The sequence below is a fragment of the Monomorium pharaonis genome, chromosome 1 (assembly GCF_013373865.1).
Source record: "Monomorium pharaonis isolate MP-MQ-018 chromosome 1, ASM1337386v2, whole genome shotgun sequence".
NCBI classification, from domain to species: Eukaryota; Metazoa; Arthropoda; class Insecta; order Hymenoptera; family Formicidae; genus Monomorium; species Monomorium pharaonis.
Window position 1 is genome coordinate 19,766,843 of NC_050467.1, and position 24,096 is coordinate 19,790,938.

The 24,096-nt window shown below is 30.0% G+C and overlaps 5 protein-coding genes across 11 annotated transcripts in view; 1 reads left to right on the forward strand and 4 right to left on the reverse strand.

The window, feature by feature from the left end:
- LOC105833563 (leishmanolysin-like peptidase) overlaps positions 1-8,436 on the reverse strand; it is a 265,922-nt gene extending 257,486 nt beyond the window's left edge. The window contains exons 1-2 of the mRNA XM_036287491.1: positions 8,349-8,436; positions 1,279-1,694 (exon numbers count right to left, since the gene is read on the reverse strand). Of these exons, the coding sequence (XP_036143384.1) occupies positions 1,279-1,467 (189 nt within the window). The 5' untranslated portion in view covers positions 1,468-1,694; positions 8,349-8,436. The remainder of the gene's footprint in view (positions 1-1,278; positions 1,695-8,348) is intronic.
- On the reverse strand, positions 4,504-8,481 carry LOC105830014 (ferrochelatase, mitochondrial). 7 transcript variants are annotated; one of them, XM_028193154.2, is made up of 10 exons: positions 7,982-8,118; positions 7,337-7,486; positions 7,080-7,145; positions 6,463-6,661; positions 6,151-6,372; positions 5,931-6,032; positions 5,445-5,610; positions 5,252-5,359; positions 4,987-5,151; positions 4,720-4,917 (listed from the first exon to the last, which is right to left on the reverse strand). In XM_028193154.2, exons 3-10 carry the CDS (start codon positions 7,117-7,119, stop codon positions 4,720-4,722), a joined length of 1,200 nt encoding a protein of 399 aa, XP_028048955.1. In that variant the 5' UTR covers positions 7,120-7,145; positions 7,337-7,486; positions 7,982-8,118. The 7 variants fall into 7 exon arrangements, with proteins under 7 accessions (XP_012524581.1, XP_028048955.1, XP_036143403.1 ...); XM_036287510.1 differs by lacking the exon at positions 7,982-8,118 and adding an exon at positions 7,560-7,575; XM_012669127.3 differs by lacking the exon at positions 7,982-8,118 and having other exon boundaries at positions 4,504-4,917; positions 7,337-7,645.
- Positions 8,199-10,462, forward strand: LOC105830015 (EEF1A lysine methyltransferase 2). The gene is made up of 4 exons (XM_012669130.3): positions 8,199-8,333; positions 8,421-8,519; positions 9,327-9,736; positions 10,039-10,462. Exons 1-4 carry the CDS (start codon positions 8,278-8,280, stop codon positions 10,131-10,133), a joined length of 660 nt encoding a protein of 219 aa, XP_012524584.1. The 5' UTR covers positions 8,199-8,277; the 3' UTR covers positions 10,134-10,462.
- Positions 10,275-17,218, reverse strand: LOC105830016. The gene is made up of 4 exons (XM_012669131.3): positions 16,723-17,218; positions 15,259-15,408; positions 13,242-13,373; positions 10,275-12,602 (listed from the first exon to the last, which is right to left on the reverse strand). The coding sequence occupies exons 1-4, from the start codon at positions 16,865-16,867 to the stop codon at positions 12,514-12,516; spliced, it is 516 nt and encodes a 171-aa protein (XP_012524585.1). The 5' UTR covers positions 16,868-17,218; the 3' UTR covers positions 10,275-12,513.
- Positions 17,219-19,498: 2,280 nt separating this feature from the next.
- On the reverse strand, positions 19,499-23,879 carry LOC105830012 (reticulocyte-binding protein PFD0110w). The gene is made up of 3 exons (XM_012669124.3): positions 23,726-23,879; positions 20,536-22,854; positions 19,499-20,087 (listed from the first exon to the last, which is right to left on the reverse strand). Exons 1-2 carry the CDS (start codon positions 23,757-23,759, stop codon positions 20,570-20,572), a joined length of 2,319 nt encoding a protein of 772 aa, XP_012524578.1. The 5' UTR covers positions 23,760-23,879; the 3' UTR covers positions 19,499-20,087; positions 20,536-20,569.
- Between the last annotated feature and the right edge of the window lie 217 nt (positions 23,880-24,096).

A 24,096-nucleotide genomic window follows, 5' to 3' on the forward strand; every position in this document is an offset into this window, starting at 1 on the left:
AAAATCAACGTCTTTCAAAACCATATATTAACTCTTTGTGATCCAAATTATTCTTCATTTTTCATTATTTTTTTACAAATAAGCGGACATTGAATATTTTGTATTCCATTTTATTTAATCAACGAATCTAACATGAAATCGAAAGAGTTTTCATTGTTTAGAAGTTTACACTTACAAAAATACAGAATTTGCCAATTATAGATTTGAAGGCGATAAGCTGTCGCGGAAAAAAAAGCATTATTTCAAAACAGGACCATAAAGAGTTAATATCTTAACAAATAACACGTTGCACATTACGCGGATCTCGCGTCGCGTATCTGCAATAACGCGCGAGCAAGCACCGAGGAAAAAAACAGGAGAGGTAATAAAAAATATTGACAGAACGCACACACGTTGACTTCAACGACTCTCTAAAATATCTGAGATTTTCTCCGTGAACGTGTCCAATGTCAACGCGCCGTAACAAATCGTAAGCGTCATCGAGCTCGGTTGCCCGTGAAACGGCAACGCGCGCGCGATCCGTGGAAGGTCAACGCGCCGAGACGTCCCGCAGCAGCAGCAGCAGCAGCACGTGCTGTTCCGAAAACACGTGTTTCCCCCCCCCCCTCCCGCCGTCGCGCATGGAAACATTCACCGAAGTCTTCCTTCTATCGGCGCGACGTGTGAATGGCGCGTTGGGAAACGAGAGACATGCAACGCACACACACCTCTTTAATCGCCGTCAAATGTCACTGACCGATTTCACGCGCCGATACAATTCGCGACCGCGAGTTCGCGGACCGTAACAGGACGCATTTGCGTCACTTTAGCATATTACGTGAGATCGTACAACGAGGGGGAAATGTGAAAATGTAAATTCGAAAGCTATCGCGATCAACTCTGCGGCTGCGACTGCTGCGCGAGAGGAAGACGGCGCGAACACGTGCGAAGGCACGCGACCGAGTGTAACACCACCGCGGATAACGGCGACGTTGGATTCGCTCGACCCCGTCAGCTTCCCTCTGCAAAGTAGAAACGCCGTTCCGACGCGTTGAACGGGATATGGAAGGAAAACGTGATCGTGACGCGCAAAAACGGGACGCGAGACATTGGACGAAGGTGCTCGGAGGTGCTCGTGTGAGATGTGCGGAGGGACGTCACGTATACGGGTGAGGGTGAAGGAGGGCGAGGGGTAAACCGTCGCCGTAAGTAAACGCGAAGGAACGAGGAGAAAGAGAGAGGTTAGAATCGCCCTTCGCGGTGCTCGCGTAAACGAAACGGCGTGAAGCGCTCACTCACCTCGTGCGCCCGTGGATGCTGATGGTCGCATTGCCGGCGCTCGAACATCCCATTGACAGGCGGTGGACCCAACACAGCGCACACCGCGAGCAGAACGGCGAGCGGCGACACGCCGGTGCCGCGGCGCATCTTCAACCGCACTCGTGCCGCCATCACGCACGACGCGCGCGCCCGTAGAGCATGACACATACTGAGCGCGCCCGCCGGCGCCGAGCATTTATATGACCGGCGCGACGGCAGGCAGCGCCGCGCGACTCACGTTCGATAGCGCGGTGGCGGCAGCGGTGGAGGTGGAGGTGGAGGTGGCACTCCGCCGACGACGACGACGACGGCGGCGGTGGTGGTGGTGGTGGCGGCAGCGGCGACGACGACGACGACGACGCTGTCGCTGGGATAAACCCTTCGTCGTAAAGAATCTGTGAAGAAATCGGAGGGCTTGTTGTACGATGTGCTGAGGCAAGCTTAAATTTAATGCGACACGGACGCTTTTATTTGCTGTTTAATAATGAATGGCTGTACTAATGGGTACGACCATCCTCGCTTATACCTCCCCCCTAGTTGAAACACATACTGCAAAAAGACTTCGAAACGGAAAGATATTTATCGTTGCTTAAAAGTTGAAATTAAATGATTGAATTTATTAAATGATAAGAATAAAATACACAATTTGTATTTTATAATATGTACGTTTGCGTGTGTGCGAATACATATGCTAATACATATGAGAAGAAATCTGGAGCAAAAGATTATTCGCATATGAAATATTATCATTAATATACAGTATTTAATTTTTATGTATTATTTTATTATATATACATATCTAAGTACTTATATTTTTAATTTTCACGTCTCAAGAAAATATCGCCAAATAAATTAATATCAAATATTATATTTTCGACATAATAATAGAATTGTTTTTCGATAGTTCACATATGTACATTCGAGACAATCTATTTTAAATAAAATCAATTTTTATTTTGTCGCGTCCTCGATATTATTTTCACAAGAATTTAAACTCAATATAGCTTAACAAAAGAAGTTTCTTAACAACAGTAATATTAAGCTTCACAATAAATCAAATAATTAAATAAAGTATGTTAAACGGATCCTAAAATATCGGAATTATTGATAAAGTGCGAATTTTCTTCGAATTGACTTTATAGAATTGAAAATTCTCTTTCACATGTTTAAACTACATACAATACTGAATATAATTTTCAATTCTATCAATTGAAAATTAGACTTCACAGAAATTAAGTCCAAGTTAATAATTTATAAGTTATGTCAGACTTGCATAATTAATGTAGTTATGTTAAAAATTACATAAATAAAAAACTCAGCTTAAAATTATGTTCAGATTAAATTAAGTTAAATTAAAAATTAATTTTGAAAAGTATTATTTTAGAAGATTATAATTATTCTAAATAACAAAACAATAGATTGAATGATTATTTTATTTCAAATTAAGTTAATATAAAATAACAAAGAAATATGGTTTTCTATATGAGAATGGGTTTATTTTCAACAATTTTTTTCCTTTACATAAGTAGATTTTTAAGAAAAGATAATCAATTAATTTTAATTATACTTTAAAAATAACTTGTTAAAATTAAAAATTGATCCATTTAAAATTAAGTTTTTAACTTTGAATTTTACTTTTAACTTTTAAACTATTACCCTCATTTTTTTATGTCATTATTGACATCAATAACTATTTAATATTAAGTGTTGATGCTGTGCGCCTACACACACACACACACACACACACACACACACACACACACACACACACACACACACACACACACACACACACACACACACACACACACACACACACACACACACACACACACCATTCAATACTAGAAAAAACGTGGATATACCATACCATTAAATATTTATCAAAGTAAAGCTCAATTTACTTTAAACATCGATGTAAAAGAATCGATATGATAATAAATCTCTTTTCTATCTATGTTCGAAAATTAAAATCAAATAATATAATCATTAATCGTAATTAACTAGTTCATTCTATGCTTTGATGTAATTTAATCTTTACTCTCATCACAATTAGTGAGACCTATCTTAACACAATAAGAAATCTGATCCTTATATCGTATGATTGAAAATAAATTGAGATTTTTTATGATTATTACGTATTTGACATTTCACATTCTTAGAAATACGAAAAAAATGCGGAAAGAAGCTCTTCCAAAGTTAGAACATTCAGCAAACATTTACATATCAGAATACTATATGAACATATTTGAGTAAATATAACGATATATTCCGACTAATTTATAGCATAAAATTAAAAAATATAATAAATATACAGATAATTAAAAAACAAAAATATAAAGACTCTTGAAAATTAAATTAATAAAAATTGACAAAATTCCATTTTAAGCATGTTAATATCCATCTTAATCCTTGGTCGATTTAACATATTAAATACTATGAAATATTTCGCATTTTATTTCAAACAGCGTAGTAATTATGTATATATATAATATATTATGTGTGTATATATATATATATATATATAAAATTTAAATGCATATATGCAGTATAATTATTCTCTGGAATTCGTCTAAAATTTCAAGTGTTATAAAAATACTTTTGCATAAAATTTCAACAAGTTTTATTAATAAAATTTATATGAAAGAATAGTCTGTGTAGAGAATCAGATAGAAAATATTTACAAAATGGAAGCTTCTTGTAAGCAACTATGTGGCCAAAGAAAATTATCAAGCTTGATATGTAAAATGGAGTAATTTTCTTGTATAGCAACAATAGGATTATTACGGTCTGATCTATCAAGCTTGACATGCAGTAATTTTCTTGTATAGCAATAATAGAATTATTACGGTCTGATTGTCGAGATGTTTTTACAAGGCGCAACCGCTAACCAAGCAAAGAAGAAATGTAACATCAAAATCGCTGATGCGACATACCTGATGTATAATCATCATTTTACTTTTGAAAAACTAAAAAGGAACTAAAACGCACAAATTGATGCAAAAGATATTATGGATAAGAACTAAAGATATTGTATTTATTTAAAAATCATTGATATTATGCCAACTATTCTAGATTATGTTATGAAAAAAGTAAACAAGAATTCTAGCAATATACTATAAAAAAATGTTCTTTTTGTTAAAGCTACTGTAACTGTTGATTTTTAGAGGAATTTTGCGAGGGATTTACGAAATAAAACAAGCGTTATAATTTATTCGATATTATTACCCCGATTTCCACAAATATAATATACATGTATATTTCACCAGATCTGTTCATTTTCACTCAATTATTGATAAACCATTAGGTAACATTACATATAATAGATATATATAAATAAATTGATATAAATAATAATTATTTATACTTAAATATAATATTTCCAATTATAATTTCGCGCATATATTGTCGCAAATACCATTAACTTTTACACACCTTAGCGTACCATTTTTTGCTTGCATCGCAATTTAAATTTACGCAATGAGGACACCGCAACAAAAATTTAGGATTTACAGATTGTTTCGATCTAAGATGAGATGCAACAATATCTGTCAAAGCGTCGATGAAAATAGGATGATCGTTAGGTGCGGCAGCTCTTCGTATTCTCTCGATACCAAGCTAGAAAGATCAAACATAAAATTTTTTTCCATCATATTAAAGACAGCAAGATACGGCAGCATTTCTTACTTCTTCCCCAAGTTCTCGGCAATATTCTATGTCCAATTCGTGAAGGGTTTCAATATGCTCATTTACAAATGCAATTGGTACCAGAATAAAATTTTTTTTGCCCTGTTTCACATAACCCTTTAACGCTTCATCAGTAAAAGGTCCTAGCCATGCTGCTGGTCCAACCTAAATATTTCTTTTTCTAATACATAACATGCTAAACACAACTCTCTCTCTAAGCTGACTAAATTTCGTAAATTTTAATACAATATGTACGCATTTATACCTTTGATTGCCATACCAAGCTATGTGGATTGCAATTATTTAATTCCTGCATTACCAATGCAACTGTGGCTCCAACTTCCGCGGGATAAGAATCTCCTCTGTTCACAACCTAAAGTAATTATGGAAAAAAAAGCAAATCAAACTAATTTCTAAGAGGACATAAAACTAAATATACATTAATTCATAATAATAACCTGCAACGGTAAGGAATGAGCTGAAAATAAAATAACCACGTCGTTTCTTTTTTCGCTAGGAAATTGTGCAAGTTCTTCTTTAATCCTTTCGACAAATGTTTTTACAAGAAGCGGGTGCGTAGCCCATCTATCGATCACGCTTAATTTCATGCCATTTGGTGGTTCTCTGCAAAATAATTTCAATTTCATATATATACTATATATATAGTTTATATCATATTTTCTATTTATTCCTATTTATTATATCTTATACATTAAAATATAATATGAGCAATAATTTAATTTATGTAACGTAACTATTTTCTATATGTATAGCAAATATACGTATACAATATCATACAAAACACATCCTGCATTTTTACTTTTAAATAAATGCACCTGTAATAAATATATAAGAAATAGATAACAAAATCAATTAGTTTCTCACACATGTCGATATATAATTAGTCTTATCTATGATAAAGATGGATTAAATAAAATAATCACCTAGTTTTGTAATAATTGTATATAGCATTAAAACTGGAACCTGAAGTCGAACAACTATATTGAGGATATTGAGAAAAAAGCACAGTATGCTGTACTCCGTCGCTGAAAAAAAGCACACAACCCATTCAAATTATTTTTTAACATTCATCTTTTAATAATAATTTTTATATGTAGCACATGTTTGCGTTGCATTACACCTAAGAAAATATGATAACCGTACTTGCGTATCCTCTCAAGAGTTTCTTCTGTGAGAGGATCTACATAACGAAAGGCAACATAATATTTGTGTGGAGCAGTTTCGGGCGAAATTTTATCCAATTTTTTGCATAAAAGCTCACCCTGCTTATTCGTCCATTGTAAAATTGGCGATCCGCCACCAATCTCAGAATACTTTTTTTGTATGTCTGGAGTACGACGTTTCGCTATCCAAGGACCTAATATACTGCAACATATTTCTGTAAAAAATATCTCTCCTATATAATACTCGGCTCTGTATCATGCATAAAAGCTCTAATGAAATTTAGATTAAAACCTTTGAATTGGCAATTGCATCATATCACGATCAGTCATTATCCTAAACAAAAAATCAGGAACCTGATTGATATGAGTAGGACCACCCATATTTAACATTAATATACCAGTCTTGGGTTTCACATCATCTTTATTTATTGGATTTGCAGCAACAGAGCCGTAGCCTCGCACTACAGTAGTAGATTTCATGCATAGCCGCCCTATATATAATAATACATTACAATTACCTAATATTTAATTAATCACAATTTCAAAGACAAATGAAAACTCTAAGTATAAAGTAAAACATAATATTGTTTTACACTTGTAGTCAGAAAAAAGTAGACAAACTATAGCTTGTAATATTCTGTATTTTATACAAGATAATAAATTTAAAAAATTCACAATTTGTAATACGCATCTTTAAAAACTCTACAAATAAAATGTCATTAATGTACCATTTTAAATAATGAATTATATGTTCTGATTTCATCGTTAACATAATACTAATACACTTGTAATGCTGCTCGCGATAAAAGACAAATTTATCACTAAAATCCTGCTACCGTTATTTGACAGTTCATGCACTTTATTGTTTCTGCAAGATGTAATTTAGAATATCGAAGTACATTCACTTACCAAAACATAATAGACGTGGTAACCAACTGTTAATGCTCATGTCTAAATAGCACTTAATAACCTGGGCTGAAAAATCAAAAATTACAGTTGTAAACGTTGTCACGAGTGTTATGAGTTGTGCACCATCACGATGACAGTAGATCGTATATATAGTTATGTAAGAGCAAGTTTGATTTCTGCGACTAGGTTAGGTTAAGTTCGACGCGACACATGCAAATACATATACAATCGTAAAGACTCGGTAAAAAATTGTTTACCTACAGAATTTGTCTTCTCGGATAAATAACGACAGCTCCGTGTGAATAAAAATTGTAAAAAAAAAATAAGAAACGATTTTTAAAATATGTTTATTGTGCTATCATATCAATATTATGTATTGTATAATTCCTAGCAAATGCATCTTTCACCTGAAATAAATTCTTAAAGTAAATTCTTGAATGCTTAAATAAATTTACGAAAAACTACGAATAATTTCACAACATAGATAAAACTGCTGACAACAGTGGCAACTCCATACTCTGTGGTTTGCGGTTAGCGTTTCCAGATAGCGCTATAAACTGTGCTATGCTGTGCTATGCTACGTCAAAAAATATTAACAATATAACACATTTCTAAAAAATAATTATACATGTAGTTATACAAAAATGAATAAACTTCTTTCCTTTCTTGACAAAATTCCATATTTAAAATTATTAATATTGATTATATATTACAGAAATTCATTTATATCACTGATACAAGTGTTAACAGGATTTTATTGTAGAAGTTTTTTAGAAATTCAAAGAGTTCTGTTTAAGGTGCTTTCTTTAAAATTATCATATACTCTAATTGTATTCAACACACACACATACAAACGCACATATTTCTATTATTTATCAATTAATTAATAAAACGAAACGTACATCTACTCCAAGAATATCTAATCGATGCTGCCACCTAGTCGTGGAATTTCGAAGCAACGAACTTTTACATTTCACGTTGATCTCGTTAGACCGGTTCGTGGATAAATATCGTTGTCACACACATTTGCGTTCGACTCGCAAATAATTCCTTTCTTTTTCTTCATGACAACGCGACCTGTCGATCACGATTACTTTATTTAATCACTATCCGGTACCAGCTGGGCAGGTCTCTCGTGTCTCGCGAGACCCCGACATTACCGCGTGTACGACAGACTACGGCGAACCGCGACGGAACAATGACAGAGCAGACGAATGAGGAGCTGACATCGTCGGAGCTGGGCACCCTCGAGTAGTAAGTAATACGTACCGTGATCGCGCGACACCCGTTGTGCATCACTCGCCGCTTTTCTGACCCTCTGTTGCCCCGCTCTTGCCGCAGCTGGGAGAACGCGTACGCGCAGGAGCTCGACAACTTCCACGATCACGGCGACGTGGGCGAGGTATGGTTCGGCGCGGCCAACACGCGCAAGGTCGTACGGTAAGCGAAGCCAGAACGTGCCGCCGGCACACGGAACACGCGGACGAACGGCACCCGCGGAAAATCGATGGACTTTCCCGCGGAAACGTAAACAGCAGCCGCGACGCGATCGAGACGCTGTTCCACGCGCGCCACTGGTGGCGACATCTGCGAGACCGAGCGGTGTCCCGTTGCCTCCGTCGATAACGCTTTGGTCTCGCGGTAATTTTTTCAATTGCGGATAATCGCGAGTTCATTAAAAATATAAATTTAGAAACAAGTTTGCGATTGCAAATGATTAAAAATTACCATTTTCTTTCAGACATTTGTTAACACTAGATTTATTGACGATTAACTTACATATTTATTTCTATTATGTAAATATCAAGATGATTAAGTTAAAACTTAAACTAAATTAAGTGAGTTATAAGATTGAGTTATAAAATTGATTTATTTACGTTAAAAGTTACAGGAATAGACTTGATTAAAAGTTACGTTAAAATTAAATTAAACTAGCTCAAAGTACATTAAATTAAAAGTTAATTTTGTAAAGTATTATTTATATTAAATTGAAAGGTTATTATTAGTATACATTTTACTTGCATGAAATAAACAATTAAGTTAATTCTTAATCTTATAATTTATATTTTTAATATAATATACAAAAACTCTAATTTGGAGAAAACAATTTTTTAAACTTAATTTATTCGAAAGTAATTTTTATTATTTCTTGAAGATATTCGAAGTAAACAGAAGCTAATAAAAATGTATGGAGGTTGCTCATAAAATTCTAAAAATAGAATTGATATAAGGGAAATTATTTTCTAGATGGATCGCCACGAAATTAAACTTAAACAAACAGAGCGATAAAATAATCGACATAGGATGCGGTAATGCGATAACTTTGGTGGAACTCGCAAGAGAGGGATTCACAAACTTGATGGGAGTGGATTATTCACAGAAAGGGGTGAATCTAGCCCGCATGGTGCTATACGATAACAACTTGCCGAATGTAAAGATAGAGACATGCGATATACTCAACAACGCATTGCCGCATGATTTTAAAGTCGTCCATGATAAAGGCACATACGACGCTATTAGTTTAAATCCGGAAGATCCGATAACAAAGCGACAGAAATATATAGAAAATATATACCACATCCTTTTACCAGGAGGATACTTTGTCTTGACGTCCTGTAATTGGACCAAAGAAGAATTACTAAAACACTTTGAAAATTGTTAGTACAGTTATGAAATTTATAACGAAATTAATTTAATAAAATTTTAGTATCTGTTTTTTGAACAATCTAAATATTGTATGTAATTATTTATTACTTATATTATTATATAATATTCTTTTAATTAAATTTAATGCGCACGTGTACGTGCACGTGTTTCCGATTTCTTTGATTAGTTTATCAAAGGCCGGTGTTTTTTTCCTCAAAAGAAATTATTACTCTTTCACATTATTACTTTTGAAATATTGCGAGTCTTTCGGGATGTATGTGTGTTGTGATAATGCACATTATATTATTTACAGATTTCGAATTTGAGAATCAACTTCCTACGGATATGTTCCAGTTTGGCGGGCAGACGGGAAACACTGTAACACAATTAGTATTTAGGAAAAAATGACACTGAAGAAATTTATATATAATTACATCAAAATAAATAAAATTGTGTGTAATCTGTAAAAAGATTTTGATTACCTTACACATTTTTTACCATCAATATATTTTAAAAAATAAGTTTAAAAAATAATAACTTATTGCGAAAGGGTTCAAGGATTTATTTGTGCAAAAAATATCCAAATACATAAAACAACATTAGAATGAGATATAGTTAGGCTTTCTTAATCATTATTACAAAGTTTACAAAATATACTTACATTGTAATAAATTAAATGACAACTTATCTATGTTATTACTAAATGTATAACAGTGAATAAATATATTATCTATCGAGTGCATTTATATTAGTAATTAAGGTATTGATTATATTTGTAATTGACAAAAGTTTATATCTTTAACAAGAACTTATTTTGATGTGGCATACTCAAATTGATTTTCAAATTTAGGACAAAATTGATATAATGTTTAATAAACGATTAAATTTATTATAGAATTTTAGAATTAGAATTCTGAAATATTAAAAAAATTGTGTGTGGTTTACAATTTCTTGAAAAATTTGTTATTCTATGAATCTATTTTTATTTTATCTATGTGTATTTGTTTTATACTTTGTGCATTGAGAAAGATATGATATAAGAATAAATTATTTTCTAAGTATGTTATTATAATATAATTATAATACGTGAACCTTTATGAATGACCTGATTTTATCCTTTAGTGCAGCTGAAATATGAAGCTTATTTATGTACATTTTAAAAATTTACTATCAAAGCATTATTTCTATTAGAGTAACTCCAGGATATATGCCGCACCTAACGAAAACTTAATTTATTAAGTACTACTTACTAGCCACTCCTTACAGTAATCATTTTACAGAAGTCGTATAATACATGATCGCGCTACTCACTACATTGACAAATCGCTACAACTCACCATTGTATTATTAATATTAACAATAAAAAACTGAATTTAATAAAAAAAAGTACATAACGAAGTGACTGCTTGGAAATTATCCTTACCCTTTTTATTTTTTATTTTCTACTCTTATGACATGTAAATCCACACGCGACATAAATACCAAAGTTACCCTATTCTAAAAATAGTTAAATTTAACATCTGTTAATACGTTTTATTTTAATTACATTAATATTATTTATTGTTTTAGTCTTTTGCACTAATGTTATGATTATTACATATAATAAAAATATGTTAATGGAATAAACTTTGATCGCACAGCAAAGAACGAAAAAATTATATAAAACACAATGAATTTAAGATTTATCCTAATTTATATTTATAATTATAATTTGTCATTATAACGATTATAATAATTTGTTTATTGTAATAATTTTTAAGCTATTAAGGCTGTAGATAAGTGCGGCTTGTTATTTTCAATTAATGTTTGACAGTTACAAAATAATTCAGAATTAACGTTTACTTTTTAAATTTTGTATTAGAGCCTGCATATGGATAAATAAATTATTAATATAATAATATAAAAGATAATTAATGTGCTTAAATAAAAATTATCCAGGTAAGGCAAAATTTTTTACCTTCACGGATTTGAAAAGTTAAAAACAATCAAAAATTCTGAATCATTTATTGTTTCTACAGAAATAAATTTGAAAGTATTTAAATTTGTTTTTATAATTTAAATATGATATTTTGCATCTTTTCGCGAACTATATAAGATTTATAAGGTTATAAACTGATATTGCTTATGAGATAACTGAATGTAGAATTTATCAGGTCTGAAAGAGAGAGAGATATAAAAAGAAAATACTAAACTTTACTGCATATATATACATAATGTATTTTCTAAAACTGTTCTGGAAATTGCACACTTTTTCTGAATTATAAATAAAGTAAAAATAATGATAATTGTTTCAGCGTGAAAAAATTAATTTTTGCGCTATTGTTTTATATTAATACACAAGAAAATTTTTTTAGAAAATTTAAATAGTTTATATAAGATACGTAAATATCCTATTATTTCATACAATTATTTGTTTAAATTCTCTGAGTCTAAGTATTTAAGATAGCCATCACATTTTTGTTGAAGAAGAAGACAGTTTTTCTAAAGAATTTGGAAAGAATTAGTCAAAAAAATAATTACCGACATATTTGATATCCAGTGAAGGTTCTTTCGTAGTTCATAATTATTTGACACATAAGTGTGCATTATCATTCTGAAACTTAAACGTATTTGTACGTATATCTTATTTAAATGCTTTCGATGAACGAAATGGATACTTTTATAGATAAGTATATTTTTTATGCGACTTCTCTTCTTTCATTCATTGATTCCAAGAATTATAATGTTTTCTTACTATGTGTTATCGTACAGACTTAAAAGCTATCAAGATAATTCTTAAATTTAAAACCTAAATATTTGAGATGCAATTAAATCTTCCAAGTACGAGTGAAGCAACCAGAAGAGTCGTTGAATACAACGTGAAGATGGAGGAACAACCTATAAAGGATGTAAATATTTTAAGCTAACTTTTTTTAAAACGTTGTACATGAAAGATGACATTCTATTATCTAGATCATTTTATTTAAAAAGTTATATTTCCGTTTATTGCAACACATGTTTGTGATAGAAAATCTTATAGCAGCTGAACGAGATTATTGCATCATTTTATTTCCTGCTAATTCTAGATAAGCAGTACTTATTAACAAAAAAATGATTATCATATTTTTCAATTTTTAATAAACACATAGATATCCTGTTTTCTAAGAAATTTGGAACAAATATTAAACATTAATTTTAAAACAATTTTAAATATTAAATAACCGATAGATATTGGCTATTCGAAATTTGATAATAAACTTATTTACATGAAAATAAAGATAGACCTATATAGTTTAGCAAGTATATTAGTTTAAATTATATATATAATTTATTTTTATATTAATTATAGTTTTAGAAAATTTAAATGGTTAAAACAAGATACGTGAATATTTTATTACTTCATACAATTGTTTGTTAAAATTTTTGGCTAAGATAACCACAAAACAAAATTTCGTTTAAAAAAAAGATTTTTGACATCCATATATATGTTTTTAACATATTAAGATTATTTCTTGCAATACAAAGAAAGAAACTTACCGTTACAAAATAGTGGGGATTCTTCGAAAAATCCTTCTCGGCAATAACAGCGTCTTCCCGTTGTGCCATTATGCTGTACACATTGAGCATCTTCTATGCATTCTGCATCGGAATTGCAAAATGCATGAAGTGCTAAAAATTAAAAAACAATTTTTTTTTAATTTATAAACGATTAAAAATTTATACAAACAATTAGAGAAAGCAAAGTGCGAATTCTTTGTTTCTTTTATTTGAAATACATTAAGCAAATTAATTATATATTTTATTAGTTATCTTTAAAGATAGAGTATAAATATATATAATGAATAACAATTATTTTATTATAATAATAATAAATTATATTTATTTTTATCAAGCCTGGGCATTTCTGGGCATTTATCAAATTCATAATTTATTTGAATTTGTATTATTTTAATTATTGTAAATATACAACTGTATATGTATTTATGTATGTTTTTATATAAAAAGTTTTTTATCAGGTATGTATTTTACAAGCGCGAACAGAACTTTTAAATGACGATCGATTCGTAATCGCCATTAATTACCCTTAAAATGTTCAAGACAGTCGATAAATTTGCTAAAAATTAGAAGAGAAACGTGCATAGTGATCATTTAATCAAATGAAATTGCCGAGTTTCCGAGTCGATTCACGAACCTCTAATATCACGTATCGAACTTCAAATTGCTTGGTACGCGTTATACGATTTCCAAAGTTCCAAAATTCAGCGTTGCATCGTACCAGGTACGGTTATTGCTTTTATTTTTTCTAATTTATTGTCAATTAATGCAATTTAAAATAAGAGCTATGGAGATATTTTTTTTTATTATATACATAAGCACAATTTACAATTTATAAAAAATATAAATATATAATGTCTGCGGCTAAATATATTATTTTTATTTTTATTATCGTTCTACATTCACGTTTTTCTTTTCGTGAAGTAAAACTTTTCGTGAAGAAAAACGAGTTGTATCAGCATAACTACTGAAGGTAGGTCTCGGGGCGGTACTCCTTTACCTGTACCAATTTGCATAGATAACCATAGAGTGGCTACAAATATTATCACACATAGTGCAATATAACACGTAAGTATATGCAAATCTTAGTATTGCCTCCTTGTTAAAATAATTTTCCAAATTTGACTAGTGTGTGTTTCAAGAACTCAAAGCAATAAACATATGCGAGACATTGAGAATATAAGCATGCATATATAATATTAAATAGAAAATATGTTATATGTTGTGTGTGTGTGTGTGCCGTTACGACTCACTTATGCGCCCCTATGTTGGAAATTGCTCACGCACCCCAGTACAAAACTATACAAAGACAAAAAAAAGCTTAAAAAATTTCTGCTTTTAGCGTTACTCACAGAACCACGACGAGGCAGGATAATGTTTTTTTAAATAATTTTTTTGCAATTTCTAATATTTTTATATTTTTTGATAATCTTTATATTTTTGAAATCTTATATATAACTTTTTTTTGTTTTATATTAACATGAAATGTCAATATATTTTATATTATATTCTTAAGTAATACACACAGTTTGTAAAAAATGAGAATTAAAAAAAATATATGAAAAATTAATAGAAATAATAGAAATTTTAAAAAATAAATGACACAATTAAAAAATTGTGTTTTTTGGCTTTAACCTTTGCGAATATTTCTATAACATCTTTGTAATCAAGATTGTTAACTACTTCACTTTCGATTAATAAAAGTGTTAAATCAGATAATTCTGTCGCGTTCATGTCATTGTACTTCTAAAATAACTTTTAATTTTAATTTTGAAAAAGTTGCCTCACCAGTTGCCGGTAGAATCGTCCTCCAAATTGTGTACCCTTTTAAATTTTGCGCCCTACGATGGAACGTATAATGCGTACGGCCTCGAATCGCCCCCGTGTATGTGTGTGTGTGCGTATGTGTGTGTGTTATGTTTCCGAAATCTATCAAATAATATTTTAGACACATTAACTTATAAATTTTTAATTAATTTTTTAGTAAAAATTGGTTTACCTTTGAATTTATTGGTGCAGGCACCATTAAGTGGTGCTGAGTAATCGCCGCAGAGACATCGCATTCTTCCATCCCGAGGATCTGCCATGCACGTTGTATTTTGAATTCCAGCACAGTCATTTTCTACTCTACATTCACGAGCTTTACCAGCTGCAATTTTGTATTTTATCATGTATAATATCATGCTGTATAAAAACCGTAATTTTATTTGACCTTTGACTAATTTAATGCGTTCTCAGTTTCATAAAAATGTATGTAAATGTACAATATATTATTTTGGCAGATTACTAAAGATTAAATTTGCCAATTTGAAAAAGATAATAACTGAAATTTTGTAGTAATCATTTTATAAATGCAGAGAATTCTTATTTGATATTTAAATGTTTGAAGAAACTATTTTTTGTTTCTCTTTTATTAAGCCAAAATCGAGTAAGACAAAAATGTGAAGATAAAATATTTATACTATATTTTATATTATATATAATTTTTCAATTGTCTTAATTTTGTGCGTATACAGATGCGTATAATGTCAAACGATATAAAAGTTATAATAATCGTTTAAAACCATGCGAATTAGAACTCTGACATTCAACAGAGCATTAGTATTCATCTGCATCTTGATTTAACCTTGACACTCAAGCATCAGATTTATATATCTACGCAGTTTTTAACTGTGATTGATTATTAGAAATACAATTAACTGTTTTTAAAATTGTACAAAAATGTGTATTGTAATTTATATATATATATATATATATATACATATATAATATATATATAATATATATATTAATTATATATAAATAAATACAATTATATATAATATATATATATTTATGTAATTGTATTTAATAACATTACAAATATTATGAAAAATTTAATTTTATTAAGCGTGATAATTACTTTAGATAATTTCTAATAATTATTTGAAGTAATTATCACGCTTAATACAATTAAAATTTTTATAATATTTATAATGTTATTAAATACAATTATATATATATATATATTATTTATATATAATTAATTTTATTAAGCATGATATCATCTTCCAAATTGTGTATCCTTTGTAATTAATACATATATATATATAAATTATAATACAACTTTTTGTACAATTTTAAAAACAGTTGATTGTATTTCTTGAGTCATTTTAAGAAATGGAAATTAATGAAATAAGAGATAACATACATATTTAGCAGATATTACTGTTTCTTAATATTAAGTCATTGGATGATAAAATCGATACATGCATTAAGATGATTACATGCATGCATTAAATCTGTCTGTTATTCATAAATTTATCTTAAAATAGAGTTGGAATAATAATTTATGAATTATGAAATTTATATTATATGAAATTATACTAACTTATTAATTTATTAATTATTTTTATAAATAACTATTTAAAAACATTATATTATATATACAATATACTTTTTGAAAATTTTGTTTATTACATACTTGGTGTAGGTGGCGGTGGTGGATTTGGATTTTGATTCTGTGGATTGCTCTTCCCAAAAGTTGTGAGAGCAGCGGACAACAATGGCGAATAGATTGATATGACCAATAGAACTGACAGAACCATTTGAAATTTCATTCTTCTCATAGTTTTTTGGTTGCAAATTATATTTAATTAATTACTACTGTATAATCACAAATCATAAATTCAAGCAAAAAGACAACTCGCAAAGAAAAAAAGTCACTTTTTTCCCTACTAAAATTAATAATTTCTTTACTTTGGTACTTTTCACTCCAATTTCTTCTTTTTTTTTATCTTGTTAACGAATGAATTTCGATTTACGATACACCAGATCACTCCGATGAAAGACTACTCGGAATCCGTGACGGCAAAGTTAGATGAGATTATTCTTCGCACTTACGCGGAATACTAGTATTGTTTGATTCCAAGACTGCGTGTTACAAGGACGTTGGAAGGCCTTTTAAGCCTTCCAAGCATCCCCACTACGAAACCACCTACGTGCTGCCACTACTAAAGCAGAAAATGCTCTGCCATAGGGTGGTTACCTTACCACCTTCCTTGAGATCTGAATACGAAGCTAGCTGGAACTTCGATCGCCTCGAAAGACGCGGGTAGATGTTCTATTGCCGAGTCATTGTTAAGCATTACCAGTAAAATTTATGATTCCAACACAAAGAACCTAACTTCCATTCAGGATATCAACCAGAAACCCCGTCCAGAAAGCATTCTACTTTGCATCGTTTACTTATCATTTATTCCTGTCTTCTCAATGTAAATTATTTTATATCAATCTTAAAAATTTCTGCACAATTGTGAAATAAATAATTAAACAACGCATTAATATCTGAGTACAACATCGACTTTTCTATAAAATTACATCTAAGATAAACTCCTGTGATTACTGCAGCTACATTAATGGGAATGTTTGTTGAGAGCTTTTTTATAGTACATATATATTTTGCAATCACGAGATTATTGAGGAAAAAAGTTGATCTTATGCTGTCGAATATGGATTACTTGAAATGCCTTATCTGAAAACCTCGTAATTTTAATTGACCTACCTTCGCTTAATCAAATATTAGTTTTTATTGTTCAAATAAAACAATTTAAAAAATTTGTTTATAAATTAACATTTTTTAAGAGATTATTAAACAGATTTTTTTTATTTTAAAAGTTATTTTACACATTTTTTATTCAACATTTTTTTCTAAATATTAATATCTTGAATTTTTTTATTATATACATTTCTCTGTTTTTTAGTTTGTAACAGAAAGTTTGCAAATATAAAAAAGCTTATTGCAATTATTGAGTAAATTGATTTTAATAACTTTGATAATTTTTTCTTTAATAATTGCAATAATTTTTATGTTATTGAACAAAAATGCTACTACTATTTGTTATAAACTTAATAATAGTAAAAATAATATATAACAAATAATATATGTACAAAGATTAAAAATATAAGATTTTAGGAAAAATAGTGAATAAATAATAAATAGATTATAATAATTAAAACTGAAGCAATATGTAAAAATTTAACAGCATTCTTCATGCAAAATTTATTTTTAAAGTTATTTTTAAAACTTTTTAAAATAATTCTTATAAGAAATATCAGGCTCCGTTATCATGTGCTAAGCATCGCGACGCTACTTTTCTTTGTTGGAGCTCGAAAGTTTCCATAGAGCTCGAAATGTTAACTCCGCAGGTTACAAAGGAGGTGCATCCGACTGTACATGCACGAAAGCAACCCAAAATTTATCACCTTGTTACCAGTATTTTATAGGCAGTCGTAGAAAACGTGTTCGCTTTGCGCGCCAGATGCATCGCGCCTCGCCTTGCGATGTTTACAACAGGAAGCGCGTATCGGATTGTCGTGCCAATTTTACAACTATCAACGCCGTCTTTTGTTTCAACAAAGAAAGTTCCTGATTGATCATCGATCACGAAGGCTCGCGTGTGATTCGTAAATTTAACAAGACGCGTGCAAGACGTGCCGTGATTTACAAGGCAATTTGCCAGAATGCTCGTCCGGCGATCGAAATACTGATCGAACTGTCGTGGTCGATCTTGCATGTTTCACGAAACTGTAAGGTGTAAGGTCAGCGCGCGATTAAGCCCATGATTGGCTGAGTGCTGGCATTAATAAAGAAGCGCAATGCTATATCAACTTAACAACAAAGCTGATAAGATCAGCAATCATATTTTATTAAAAGTTTCATTTACGTAACTTTGAATATTTTGCAAAACTTGCAGCAATCTATTTTCGAGGAGTTTGAATATTGAAATTGCTGATGAATTGCCAATTTCTTTCGTGTGCAATTAACTTCTGTGCAATTTGAAAAATTTATTTTATATACTTTTAATAACTGATTTGCACTAGTACATTAAATTTATCAATATAAAAGAAACTAATAGTATGGTAGAGTTAAATTAATTAAACGGCAATTTCATCGCTTTATTTATATACATATAGAAATATTTTTCTTTAAATAAATGTAGGTAATATTAAATTACAATTTATTTTAAAATAAAAACAGAAACCAAAGATTTTGCACTTTTACTATAAGTCAAGAACTTATTTTAAAGATGTATGAGCTCGACCTACTTTTCCAATTCTATAATCACTGAACAACCAATTGCAATCGTCATTCAACGCATGGGAATGTTATCGCATTAACGCAGCTACGTATAAATTGTAAAAATTAGCATAAATAAGTTCAAGGTCTATGCACAAGCATATGAATAACACACTAATTATTCCATAGCATGTTTTTGTCAAATACTTACAGATTTTACGAACAAATTTCGTGAGCACATTACATATTAAAGTACACTAACGCGCATTGCGACAGAAACAATTAAAATACGAACACTATATTTGTATGTTTTTATTAATTATAATAAAAGTTCTTATAATATCAATAATAAGAGAGTTCCTATAATGTGACTATCGAGTATAAATAAATTTTACAGCATTTTAACAAATTATTTATTGCTTATAGTATTGTAACAAATTCTTTATTTAATATTTAACATTTATATAAAGTATTCATTATTTTAACAAAAAACAAGAAAAAAGAGACAGAGAGAGAAACAAAATTATGTGTGTTTTTCTCTTACTTTTTTCAAAAGTAGATTTTCTAGATATATACAATTTGCAGCATTTTTCAATGTCAACATAAGTTTATTCTTCAAGATGAGTCAACAAGCTTATTGTGTAAAAGATCGTTCATGAACTATGTCAATACAGAGAGCAAGTTTCCATTTGTTTAAAATATAATTTTTCTTAAATTTTCTAATGAGCCCACGTTATTATCATCTTCTTCTAACATATTTGATACCTGGCCTGTAATGTAATATAATTTTAAATAAATTAACAACAAAAAAAAAATATACAAGAGATGTCTAGTTACCTTACATTTATTTATAATAGATTCACTATGGCCGGTATTCATAGTCGAATCTTATTTTAAGATCGTCTCAAGTAATGTCTTAAGATGCGGTTTTGTGATTGGCATCTTAAGACAGTTCTTAAGATCTCAAGTATAAGACCCGACTATGAATACCGGCCTACATTTTTACTACAAAAATGTTAAGTAAATATTTTTGTACACATGTCATATTTTTGTACACAATGTAACTATTAATAATATTAGTAATCAATAATATAGTAAAGAAATATTAGAAGAACTAATTAAACAATATAATTTATAAAATAATTTGACAAATGTGTATGGGACAAGTAGCAAATGAAAAAACAAATCTTTTTTTTAAATGTAATAATTAATACATACCTTATTGCCGTGTCAGATCATTCCTTCGTTTCTTTTAGTGATGATCATCCATACTGGATAGTGGATTTCGTATATGTTCCAAGAATCGATAAATAACCCATTGGTCAAGCCATGGACGTTGGGATATAACATTACGTATGTTACGTAATATATTGCAATCGACATGCTGGTAATTATTATCATTAATATTTTTTAGATATTGCAAGATGTTTGATATTTCATTTTTAAGTTGAGAAATAGGTTTTTTTTCCAAATCAAAATCTTTTAAAGAAGTTTCAATATTGTCAGAAACTGCATAATCTTTCTCTTTGTTGTTTTTTGATTTTTCTTGTTGTTGGATATTGGAATTATCAAAAAATAAATTTGATTCTTTATTTGAATCGATAGTACTGGAATCGAGTTCAGAAGTAGAAGAAAATAATGTTGTGGATTGTGTTTCTTCTTTTTCGTTTGAATCATAAAATAAAGAATCGTAAAATGCATAATCATGATTGATTTCCTCGTTATTGAAAGGATTTATAAATGATGCATCTGAATCCAGTAACGCGTCATTCGACATTTTCGAACTTGTAGTGCTTTCTTGTAGTTCAATCGCATTAATTATTTTAGGTACGCTGTCTCGTGACGTTGTAATTTCTTTATCAGAATTTTTATTAAACGCATTGTTAACGTCCAATTGCTCACTTGCATCTTTGTCACACCTGAGAGCTAATAAATAATTATCAAGAAGATCTTTTAAATTACTATATTTTGACATATCAATTGGAAATATTTCGGAAGAAGTAAAATTCCGTTTTTTATCAAACTCAATAGCGGGACATTTTATCTTGACAACACCCATTTCAATTGTTATCTCGCATTGACTTTCTGGAATAACGTCGTCAATATCCATCTTCTCATACGTGCCCCAAGATAAACCGTGTATCTCACTTGATACATCTTGTGGTTTTAAACTTGACATATCTTTCCATTCTTTCAAATCTGCAAAGCGAGGAGGTATATTAAACCATTGAAATTCAGCATTTGACGTCACAGATTCTGCACTGTCTTGCATTCTTGGTTGCAAAAACGAGTCTGATGATTTAATAAAAAAGGGATTCTTAATATTTTCCGTTGATTCATATTCCTCATCTTCTTTTATTTTTGCAATCCTCTCTAACAAATATTGTTCTTCCGTATTTTGCAGGGTAACCATTGATTCATCAAAATAATCTTGATTTTTGGACACGGATTCTGACATCGCCATATTGTTGGTACTTACATCTTGTTTATCATTATCAATATCGTCGTTTGATCTATTTTCTATTTGTTCTGAATTTACTTGCGCTAATTCAGGCTGAAAAGCGGAAAGTCTTTTAGCCAAGTCTTTTATTAACACATCAGGAGATTCATCAGACTCATAAGGTGGACATACGACAAAATCTTCTAAACGTGCATTTGCTCGTTTATCGGTCTTTTCAAGTAAAAAACTGTTCTCATCATTGTTTTGTGCCACGTTCTTGATTAAATCAGAAAATTTCTGTTTAAAATTTTGCAAGGTATTTGTCAGATCTACATTAATTACACGATCTACGAAATTGTCAGGATCTGAAATTATTGCGACATTAAATTTTAAACTGTTGGGCATATTTAACGCGTGATTTTCTCGACTTTTTGTTGCCAAATCACTGTTTTCAATAAAATTATTCATATTTTCAAACTTTTCGTAACGGACAGAATTTTCATTGTTATCAGTACTAACGTTTTCATCAACATATTCATCTGGAATAAAATTTTCTGACAGCGAATTCTCCATAACTTTTCCATGCTCTAAATTTCCCGATGATAGTATCGCCAAAAGCCTACCAAAATCTGCATTTATTCCAAAGTTATTATTTTGCGTGCTAGTAGATTTTTGCGTATTTGTTTGTATCATACCGGCTACATTTGGTACAAATGCCTCGTTTTGCATTAAATCTTGTTCTTTCGTAAATTTTATATCTTCTAAAAGATTATTTATCTTATCTATAATGACCTTAGGCTTCACAAATATCGCAGGCATTTCTGTACTTGGAGGTGACTTCTGTATTTCGGACAATGATTCAATCATTGATGAATCAAGAGCGATGCTCATAGTTTCATTTTCCGTTACTTGAGAACGATAAGTTTGGAAGATCATGTAACAACCCCATCCAAAGAATAACGTTATTTCTAATAAAAATATCACTCTAAGATATGGCATGCAACGAGTGCAACAGTTGGGTTTATGCTTGACGCTGTTTATGTATTTATGTTTCTCCAGATATAATCCTTCTTCCAGAAGTGAGAGTTCTTTATTATCTGTGCAAATTAAAATTTTTGTTTATTTAAATTTTATTTACTAAATAATTATGTTTTTTAGTAAACATATCTATTTACGTAAAGTGAGTAAAAACGTAAAATAAATATATTAAATAAGTTTAAATTATATTTACTGTACAATAAAGTTTATATAGGCAATGATTCTCCATGTATAACGTATAACTCTTTTATAAAACAATATATACATATACACATTATAAGTACATAATAAAATTTTTAGTTATTTAAAAAATTTTTTGATAATTTTTAATAATTATTGTATAAATAAGGTGACGGTCACTATAAATCAAATTATGAAATCCTAATTACGAAACAAATTTAAATGTTTTACACATATACGTATGTTAATAAACTTACAAAAATTACTTTGTTAATTCTGATTGACATTTAAAAAAACAGACTGTTATCTTTAACAATAATTTTGTTGACAATTTTACTAAACTTTTTAAAATAAACTGTTTGAAGTTGCTACATTTTTACAATTAAGTAATTGCATTTAACATATTAAACATACAATAACATATATTTAAAAAGTACGTACATTAATAACATACATTAATATACATTTAATTATGCCGACTTATTATTCAGGACTTATATATTAACATTTTAAATATTTGTCTAAAATTCACAATCAGTTTATTAAATATATAAAATTTTTTCTTTTAAATTATAATATTTGCTGCTTATATTAACATTAACAACTTTATCAAATGTTTGATATTAAATTTTCACAAATTGATGACAATTATTTGAACCTCAAGGGATCGATATGTGTATATATATATATACAATTGAGACCATCACTTTATGTATCACTTTATTTAACATAAAAACACAATATGCTCACTCTCACTGGTAATAGCGCTCCACTGTTCCTTCATGATGAACGAATAATCGTAAACTAAACATTCCTCTCTGAGGCAAGACTGTTAAATCCAGTCAACGCAGTAGTACGAAGTAATCTCAATCCGTAAAATAGCATACAGAAGGTCGTGATAAAACCCCTCTTGTCCTCTTCTACATTTTTTTCTACATTATACGAAGAAGATGTTTGTCGGGTCATCACTTATCTCTCCAGGTCAATAGTGCTGATGATTATGTTTCACTGTCAACAGAAACTTATCTCGTTGTTACATATTTAATTATACATTTAAAATAAATTTAATATAAATTATAGATGTACAATAGCATAATATAAAATCTTTGAAAATGTATAAC

Bases quoted from the DNA above. Each gene is read 5' to 3' on its own strand.
- LOC105830014 (XM_012669127.3), bottom strand. From the start codon at position 7,119: ATGAGCATTAACAGTTGGTTACCACGTCTATTATGTTTTG. The intron at 6,662-7,079 runs GTAAGTGAATGT...TATTATATATAG, and splicing joins ACCACGTCTATTATGTTTTG to GGCGGCTATGCATGAAATCT. The intron at 5,152-5,251 runs GTATAAATGCGT...AGAAATATTTAG, and splicing joins GCTTGGTATGGCAATCAAAG to GTTGGACCAGCAGCATGGCT.
- LOC105830015 (XM_012669130.3), top strand. From the start codon at position 8,278: ATGACAGAGCAGACGAATGAGGAGCTGACATCGTCGGAGCTGGGCACC. The intron at 8,520-9,326 runs GTAAGCGAAGCC...ATTATTTTCTAG, and splicing joins AACACGCGCAAGGTCGTACG to ATGGATCGCCACGAAATTAA. The intron at 9,737-10,038 runs GTTAGTACAGTT...TATTATTTACAG, and splicing joins ACTAAAACACTTTGAAAATT to ATTTCGAATTTGAGAATCAA.
- LOC105830016 (XM_012669131.3), bottom strand. From the start codon at position 16,867: ATGAGAAGAATGAAATTTCAAATGGTTCTGTCAGTTCTATTGGTCATA. The intron at 13,374-15,258 runs GTAAACCAATTT...TTTAATTTTTAG, and splicing joins CTGCACCAATAAATTCAAAG to CACTTCATGCATTTTGCAAT. The intron at 12,603-13,241 runs GTAAGTTTCTTT...CATCCTTTATAG, and splicing joins ATCCCCACTATTTTGTAACG to GTTGTTCCTCCATCTTCACG.
- LOC105830012 (XM_012669124.3), bottom strand. From the start codon at position 23,759: ATGAAGGAACAGTGGAGCGCTATTACCAGTGAGA. The intron at 22,855-23,725 runs GTGAGCATATTG...TAATTTGCACAG, and splicing joins GAGCGCTATTACCAGTGAGA to ATAATAAAGAACTCTCACTT.